This window comes from Pseudophryne corroboree, chromosome 2 (genome assembly GCF_028390025.1).
Source record: "Pseudophryne corroboree isolate aPseCor3 chromosome 2, aPseCor3.hap2, whole genome shotgun sequence".
Lineage (NCBI taxonomy): Eukaryota > Metazoa > Chordata > Amphibia > Anura > Myobatrachidae > Pseudophryne > Pseudophryne corroboree.
In genome coordinates this window covers 312,047,748-312,057,312 of record NC_086445.1, presented here as the reverse complement: position 1 = coordinate 312,057,312, position 9,565 = coordinate 312,047,748, and the positions used below count along the sequence as shown (strand labels likewise).

General features: G+C 49.6%; 1 protein-coding gene across 1 annotated transcript in view; it reads left to right on the top strand.

Annotated features, from left to right (window-relative positions):
• Positions 1 to 7,235: 7,235 nt before the first annotated feature.
• Positions 7,236 to 9,565, top strand: part of MZT1 (mitotic spindle organizing protein 1) — a 43,624-nt gene continuing 41,294 nt past the window's right edge. Inside the window, exon 1 of the mRNA XM_063952925.1 lies at positions 7,236 to 7,376. Coding sequence (XP_063808995.1) covers positions 7,325 to 7,376 — 52 coding nt within the window. The 5' untranslated portion in view covers positions 7,236 to 7,324. The remainder of the gene's footprint in view (positions 7,377 to 9,565) is intronic.

The window sequence follows — 9,565 nt, the reverse complement described above, 5'->3', positions numbered from 1 at the left end:
CGCCTGGCCGAGGCCAGGGCCAACAGCATGACCACTTTCCATGTGAGATATTTTAACTCCACAGATTTAAGTGGTTCAAACCAATGTGACTTTTGGAACCCAAACTACATTGAGATCCCAAATTGCCACTGGAGGCACAAAAGGAGGCTGTATATGCAGTACCCCTTTTACAAACGTCTAAACTTCAGGGACTGAAGCTAGTTCTTTTTTGGAAGAAAATTGACAGGGCCGAAATCTGAACCTTAATGGACCCCAATTTCAGGCCCATAGACACTCCTGTTTGCAGGAAATGTAGGAATCGACCCAGTTGAATTTCCTCTGTCGGGCCTTACTGGCCTCGCACTACGCAACATATTTTCGCCAATTGCGGTGATAATGTTTTTGCGGTTACATCCTTCCTGGCTTTAGATCAGGATATGGATGACTTCATCCGGAATGCCTTTTTTCCTTCAGGATCCGGTGTTCAACCGGCATGCCGTCAAACGCAGCCGCGGTAAGTCTTGGAACAGACAGGGTCCTTGCTGGAGCAGGTCCCTTCTTAGAGGTAGAGGCCACGGATCCTCCGTGAGCATCTCTTGAAGTTCCGGTTACCAAGTCCTTCTTGGCCAATCCAGGGCCACGAATATAGTGCTTTCTCCTCTCCATCTTATCAATCTCAGTACCTTGGGTATGAGAGGCAGAGGAGGGAACACATACACTGACTGGTACACCCACGGTGTTACCAGAGCGTCTACAACTATTGCCTGAGGGTCTCTTGACCTGGCGCAATACCTGTCGAGTTTTTTAATCATGTGGACGACTTCTGGGTGAAGTCCCCACTCTCCCGGGTGGAGGTCGTGCTGAGGAAGTCTGCTTCCCAGTTGTCCACTCCCGGAATGAATACTGTTGACAGTGCTATCACATGATTTTCCGCCCAGCGAAGAATCCCTGCAGCTTCTGCCATTGCCCTCCTGCTTCTTGTGCCACCCTGTCTGTTTACGTGGGTGACTGCCATGATGTTGTCCGACTGGATCAACACCGGCTGACCTTGAAGCAGAGGTCTTGCTAAGCTTAGAGCATTGTAAATGGCCCTTAGCTTCAGGATATTTATGTGAAGTGATGTATCCAGGCTTGACCCTAAGCCCTGGATATTCCTTCCCTGTGTGACTGCTCCCCAGCCTCGCAGGCTGGCATCCGTGGTCACCAGGACCCAGTCCTGAATGCCGAATCTGCGGCCCTCTAGAAGATGAGCACTCTGCAACCACCACAGGATGGATACCCTTGTCCTTGGTGACAGGGTTATCCGCTGATGCATCTGAAAATGCGACCCGGACCATTTGTCCAGTAGGTTCCACTGGAAAGTTCTTGCGTGGAATCTAACGAATGGGATTGCTTCGTAGGAAGCCACCATTTTTACCCAGAACCCTTGTGCATTGATGCACTGAGACTTGGTTCGGTTTTAGGAGGTTCCTGATTAGCTCGGATAACTCCCTGGCTTTCTCTTCCGGGAGAAACACCTTTTTTCTGGACTGTGTCCAGGATCATCCCTAGGAAACAGAAGACAAGTCGTCGGAACCAGCTGCGATTTTGGAATATTGAGAATCCAATAGTGCTGCCGCAACACTACCTGAAATAGTGCTACACCGACCTCCAACTGTTCCCTGGATCTTACCCTTATCAGGGAATCGTCCAAGTAAGGGATAACTAAAATTCCCTTCCTTCGAAGGGATATCATTTCGGCCATTACCTTGGTAAAGACCCGGGGTGCCGTGGACCATCCCTACGGCAGCGTCTGAACCGATAGTGACAGTTCTGTACCATAACCTGAGGTACCCTTGGTGAGAAGGGTAAATTTTGACATGAAGGTAAGCATCCTTGATGTCCCGAGACATCATGTAGTCCCCTTCTTCCAGGTTCGCAATCACTGCTCTGAGTGACTCAATCTTGAATTTGAACCTCTGTATGTAAGTGTTCAAAGATTTTAGATTTAGAATCGGTCTCACCGAGCCGTCTGGCTTCGGTACCACAATAGTGTGGAATAATACCCCGTTCCCTGTTGCAGGAGGGGTACCTTGATTATCACCTGCTGGGAATACAGCTTGTGAATGGCTTCCAAAACTGCCTCCCTGTCAGAGGGAAGACGTCGGTAAAGCCGACTTTTGGAAACGGCGAGGGGGAGACGTCTCGAATTCCAATATGTACCCCTGAGATATTACCTGAAGGATCCAGGGGTCTACTTGCGAGTGAGCCCACTGCGCACTGAAATTCATTGAGAACGGGCCCCCACCGTGCCTGAGCTTGTAAAGCCCTAGCGTCATACTGAGGGCTTGGCAGAGGCGGGAAAGGGTTTCTGTTCCTGGGAACGGGCTGATTTCTGCAGCCTTTTTCCTCTCCCTCTGTCACGAGCAGAAAAGAGGAACCTTTTGTCCGCTTGCCAACAAAGGACTGCGCCTGATAATACAGCGTCTTATTTTGAGAGGCGACCTGGGGTACAAACGTGGATTTCCCAGCTGTTGCCGTGGCCACCAGGTCTAAAAGACCGACCCCAAATGTCCCCTTTCAAAGGCAATACTTCCAAATGCCGTTTGGAATCCGCATCACCTGACCATTTTACTGGTAGAATTGGACAACGCACTTATACTTGATGCCAGTCGGCAATTATTCCGCTGTGCATCATGCATATATAGAAATGCATCTTTTAAATGCTCTATAGGCAATAATATACTATCCTAATATTTCCAGTCAGGGAATCAGACCATGCCCACCCAGCACTGCACCTCCAGGCTGAGGCGATAGCTGGTCGCAGTATAACACCAGTATGTGTGTAAATACCTTTTTGGATACCCTCCTGCTTTCTATCAGCAGGATCCTTAAGGGCGGCCATCTCATGAGAGGGTAGAGCCCTTGTTCTTACAAGCGTGTGAGCGCCTTATCCCCCCTAGGGGGTGTTTCCCAACGCACCCTAACCTCTGGCGGGAAAGGGTATGCAGCCAATACTTTTTAAGAAATTATCAATTGTTATCGGGGGGAAACCCACGCATCATCACACACCTCATTTTATTTCTCAGATTCAGGAAAACTACAGGTAGTTTTTCCCTCACCGAACATAATACCCCTTTTTGGTGGTACTCGTATTATCAAAAATGTATAAAAACATTTGCCATTGTCTCAATCATGTAACGTGTGGCCCTACTGGAAATCACGGTTGTCTCTTCACCGTCGACACAGGAGTCAGTATCCGTGTCGGCGTCTGTATCTGCCATCTGAGGTAACGGCCGCCTTAGAGCCCCTGACGGCCTATGAGACGTCTGGACAGGCACAAGCTGAGTAGCCGGCTGTCTCATGTCAACCACTGTTTTTTTATATAGAGCTGACACTGTCACGTAATTTTCAACAGTACATCCACTCAGGTGTCGACCCCCTAGGGAGTGACATCACTGTTACAGACACTCTGCTCCGTCTTCACATCATTTTTCTCCTCATACATGTCGACACAAACGTACCGACACACAGCACACACACAGGGAATGCTCTGATAGAGGACAGGACCCCACTAGCCCTTTGGGGAGACAGAGGGAGAGTATGCCAGCACACACCAGAGCGCTATATATATACAGGGATAACCTTATATAAGTGTTTTTCCCCTTATAGCTGCTGTATGTTTTAATACTGCCCCCCTCTCTTTTTTTAACCCTTTCTGTAGTGCAGGGAAGAGCCAGGGAACTTCCCTCCAACTGAGCTGTGAGGGAAAAATGGCGCCAGTGTGCTGAGATAGGCTCCGCCCCCTTTTCGGTGGCCTTATCTCCCGGTTTTTTGTATATTCTGGCAGGGGTTAAATGCATCCATATAGCCCAGGAGCTATATGTGATGCATTTTTTTGCCATGTAAGGTATTTCTGTCATGTTTTATTGCGTCTCAGGGCGCCCCCCCCAGCGCCCTGCACCCTCAGTGACCGGAGTGTGAAGTGTGCTGAGAGCAATGGCGCACAGCTGCAGTGCTGTGCGCTACCTTATTTGAAGACAGGAACGTCTTCTGCCGCCGCTTTCTCCGGACCTCTTCGCTCTTCTGGCTCTGTAAGGGGGCCGGCGGCGCGGCTCCGGGACCCATCCAGGCTGAACCTGTGATCGTCCCTCTGGAGCTAATGTCCAGTAGCCAAGAAGCCCAATCCACTCTGCACGCAGGTGAGTTCGCTTCTTCTCCCCTTAGTCCCTCGATGCAGTGAGCCTGTTGCCAGCAGGTCTCACTGAAAATAACAAACCTAAACTAAAACTTTCACTAAGAAGCTCAGGAGAGCCCCTAGTGTGCACCCTTCTCGTCGGGCACAGAAATCTAACTGAGGCTTGGAGGAGGGTCATAGGGGGAGGAGCCAGTGCACACCAGTTAGTCCTAAAGCTTTCTTTAGATGTGCCCAGTCTCCTGCGGAGCCGCTATTCCCCATGGTCCTTACGGAGTCCCCAGCATCCACTTAGGACGTTAGAGAAAATACAATTATTATAAATACCATATATGCAATAACAGCCCAACGCTGCCCAGGCAGGTTGTGGCTGTCTTACCAGTACAGTGCCTCCTAGGAAATCCATCCTGCATCAAGTAAGCCCCAGTGACTAAGAGTATGGTGGCTTCTTAGAGGCTCTGTGGAGTGGGAGACACATAACTAACTAACCCCACTCCTAGTATACGTGTCTCCTGTAAACAGGGACTAAGCACACATAAGTAAAATCAAAATAAACAACAGAAACCTAACTAAAATCTACACTGAAGGAATCTGTGCCTGTACTCCTCAGGCACAAAACTAAAACTAAAACTGAGGTAATCTGCTGAGCAGGAAGGAGATGGGAGGGGTTAGAGGGGGGAGGAGTTCGTTTTTTATAGGTTCTGTGCCAAACTCCCAATCCCACACACTCTAACCCCATTAGTAAGTGCGCAGCGTCCCCCAGATGGATGAAAGAGAAAAAAAGATACCTTTATATTTATCATACGACGACTCACATTGTAAGTGAGGTACGCCGGATGAGATTGGTGAAGTTTTCTACCATTTTGCATGTAACAATACTACACATTGTGTGTTTTCTATCTTTTTTACTCTGTCCGTGGTCGAACGCTACATCGGGGACCCGAACGTAGAGCCTCTCCGGTCAACCGCGGTGATACACAGAGCATAGCTAAGTATTCCTACTCCCTCACGATTTCCACCCTTGCATGAACGTTAGCGCCATCTAATCCACAACACCACTTTTCCAGTCAAAATTGACAAGTCTGCACAGACTATCTAGCCTTGTGATACCGACCCCGCAGGAGTGCGCATCGGGATCGCAAGGTGGCTAACACCTTGTGATTTGCACTAACTTTCCTTGCGATTTTTACTATATAGTCAAAATCACAAAGCAATATCTCACATTGTGTGAAGGGTACATTTACAATGCGGCACTTTTAAAAGCTGCTTTGTCTTCAGTGGTTTCGGCTCCTTAATTTAAAGGGGCAATTATATTCAATACACCTGGTCTTGTGTTGAATAAATTTCACCCTTTAAATTCACCAACTGAAACCGCAGAAGACATGGCAGTTTTTAAATTAGCTGCATAGTAAATTTAGTCCAGAGTCAGTGACATAGATGGCCTCCACTTCCCTTCTTACATCATGAGGCTACCCATGCCACATTGGGATGCGATTACATTGCCGGCGGTCAGGATACAGACGCCGGAATCCCGACAGCCAGAGACCCGTCTAACAGGGACTATTCCCACTTCTGGGTGCCCACAACACCCATAGAACCTGTGGTGAGTGCAACGAGCCACTAAGCCTGCAGTGTGGCGAGTGCAGCGAGCCCGCAAGGGGCTTCATTGCGCTCCCTTACCCCCCGCCGGCATTCTGGCAGCTGGGATCCTGGCGTCAGCATGCTGACCGCCGGGATCCCAGGCGCTGGCATAACATCCCCAACGTGCCACATTCACCCCTGCCTCCACTGAGGTTAAACACAGTGGGCCAGATGTACTAAGCCTTGAAAAGTAATATAGTGGAGAGTGATAAGGTTCCAGCCAATCAGCTCCTAACTGCCATGTTACAGGCTGGGTTTTGAAAAATGGCAGTTACTTAGGATGCCATGTTACAGGTTGGTTGGTAGCTTATCCCTCTCCACTTTATCACTTTTGAAAGCTTAGTACATCTGGACCATTAACTACAGTAGTGTTTTAACTCTAGCACAACACACATGAAAATAGGATCCATACCCACTTGTGGTTGGGCTAGTCATCCACTAGCATTCATCATAGTAACCAAGGTAACAAAATGGGCAAGCGCCACTTACCTCAATAACAGCTGCCCACAAAAGCATGTTATATGTCTGCACTGGTGATATTGCTTATACATTTTAACAAAACTAAACAGGAATAATTAGGAAGGAAATGGAACTATGGGGCAGGCCCCACAAGCTCACAGACTAACTGCTGCTGTGACCATTACACTGAGCTGCATGGAGAACACATTGTAACATGCAGAAAAACTGCCTACACACATGCCTATAGTCTGACCCATGTTCAGGAAGTGACTGTATGCGGGCAGCAGATTTATGGGCCAATACCCTGACCTCCTGGCACTACATACTGTACATTAAAGGGGAGCGCAGCATTTCTCTTCAGGATAGCATACACCACATCGGGCTGCATTGTGCATGATTCATGGGTTTAGTCTTCTATTAACCTATACACAATCAATTATATAACCAATGGGTTAAGCTGGGACTTGTAGTTCCACGCAAGTTGCTTGGTACTGACCCTGACCAAAACCAGCAGGAAATACAGGCGGCTACTGAGGGGAGAATTACCTTGCCGTACTGCTGCTATATGTGACGGGGGCTGAGAGAAGCGCCGAGCATCTCACTGACTACAGCAGCGGCCTAGCTTCAGTCCCTGCTCCCGCGGACCACCCCGCCGATGCCACTGACGGTGCTGATTATAGTGGTACCAACAACTGAGACATGCACCTTCACCGCCTGCTCGACTACTCCTCGCACAGTGCTACCGCAGTTCCCTGTATACAGCCAATCAGCGCCCCGGGCCTACACTACCAGCAAATCACAGAAGATGGAAGGGGGGGAGCAACTACGTCATTAGCAGTAACCAATGAGGAGACAGCCGCCGCACAATTTCGAATATGACCCCGCCCCTGTCACCATAGAAACAGTTTCGCTTAGGCATGTCTACTCCAGGATCTAGGTACAATGGGCGTGTCCTCAGAGTTATCCCCGCCCCCTCCGCTCATTCTTCACTTACAGGACGTTCCACAGTCTCCACCCCAACGTCTTCCAGTCTTGTCACTCGCGCGGCTGCACTTCCGGGTCTGTGTAACCATGGCCAGCGGCGTACCGGTCAGTGTGAGCGCTATGCGGGAGACTATGGATGGTGAGTGCGCCCTGCCTGCTGTTATCTCCGTATCACAGCCTGGCGGTGGCAAATGCCTCTAGCAGTAGTATTATGATGTCCCCCGGCTGTCTGTATACTAATACAGGCCCTGCACTTAGCGTAGAAAGGGTCTGTGGCCGGAGTTACGTCTACTATTGCCTAACCGTTGCAGCACTGCTATACATAAAACGCATGAAGCAAAAATGGATGCACTTACAGGATGTAACGCCCCAGAGCTGAGCTCCAGTCCACAATACACCTCCGAGTAGAGCCCTTTATGCCCACGCTGGGATGCCCATACATAATCTTACCATACTATCCCTGTAAACCAGGACACACATGAATTACACTGGTTCTGTGGCAGATTAAAACCAGGTGAAATCCAGGCTTGAATTAAACCAGCCACAGAACATGTGTAATTCCTGAGCGTCCCAGTGTAAAGGTATAGGGGTAAGTGTATTGTAGCAGCCACTATAACACTACCTGCTTTGCCTCATTACCGAGGTGAAGTAGTAAGGGACATCAACAAGATGTATAAACATCTTATCTGCTGAAATTTCGCTTCCCCCTCTGGCGATGCCCCACGTGAGCTCACGTGGGGCATCAGTTTAGAGCCAATGCGCTTTTCGTCTGGCTCCGCTGCGCAGGATGTCGCTACTCACGGGAGATCCCCTGCACATTCTGGAGCCTGCATGCGCTACAGCCAGGGACAACTCTGTTTCTCTGACGTCCTAAGTGGATGCTGGGAACTCCGTAAGGACCATGGGGAATAGCGGCTCCGCAGGAGACTGGGCACAAAAGTAAAGCTTTAGGACTACCTGGTGTGCACTGGCGCCTCCCCCTATGACCCTCCTCCAAGCCTCAGTTAGATTTTTGTGCCCGAACGAGAAGGGTGCACACTAGGGGCTCTCCTGAGCTGCATAGTGAAAAGTTTAGTTTTAGGTTTTTTATTTTCAGTGAGACCTGCTGGCAACAGGCTCACTGCATCGAGGGACTAAGGGGAGAAGAAGCGAACTCGCCTGCGTGCAGAGTGGATTGGGCTTCTTAGGCTACTGGACACCATTAGCTCCAGAGGGATCGAACACAGGCCCAGCCATGGAGTCCGGTTCCAGAGCCGCGCCGCCGGCCCCCTTACAGAGCCAGAAGCAAGAAGAGGTCCGGAAAATCGGCGGCAGAAGACATCCTGTCTTCACCAAGGTAGCGCACAGCACTGCAGCTGTGCGCCATTGCTCCTCAGCACACTTCACACTTCGGTCACTGAGGGTGCAGGGCGCTAGGGGGGGCGCCATGAGCAGCAATAAAAACACCTTGGCTGGCGAAAATACATCACATATAGACCCCAGGGCTATATGGATGAATTTTAACCCCTGTCAGATTACACTGAAAAACGGGAGAAAAGGCCGCCGAGAAGGGGGCGGAGCCTATCTCCTCAGCACACTGGCGCCATTTTCCCTCACAGCTCCGTTGGAGGGAAGCTCCCTGGCTCTCCCCTGCAGTCACTACACTACAGAAAGGGTTAAAAAAGAGAGGGGGGCACTAATTAGGCACAGTATAAACAATACAGCAGCTATAAGGGGAAAAACACTTATATAAGGTTATCCCTGTATATATATAGCGCTCTGGTGTGTGCTGGCAAACTCTCCCTCTGTCTCCCCAAAGGGCTAGTGGGGTCCTGTCCTCTATCAGAGCATTCCCTGTGTGTGTGCTGTGTCGGTACTTTTGTGTCGACATGTATGAGGAGGAAAATGATGTGGAGGCGGAGCAAATTGCCTGTAATAGGGATGTCACCCCCTAGGGGGTCGACACCTGAGTGGATGAACTGCTGGAAGGAATTACATGACAGTGTCAGCTCTTTACAAAAGACAGTGATTGACATGAGACAGCCGGCTACTCAGCTTGTGCCTGTCCAGACGTCTCATAGGCCGTCAGGGGCTCTAAAGCGCCCGTTACCTCAGATGGCAAATACAGACGCCGACACGGATACTGACTCCAGTGTCGACGGTGAAGAGACAAATATGACTTCCAGTAGGGCCACACGTTACATGATTGAGGCAATGAAAAATGTTTTACACATTTCTGATAATACGAGTACCACCAATAGGGGTATTATGTTCGGTGAGGAAAAACTACCTTTAGTTTTCCTGAATCTGAGAAATTAAATGAGGTGTGTGATGAAGCGTGGGTTTCCC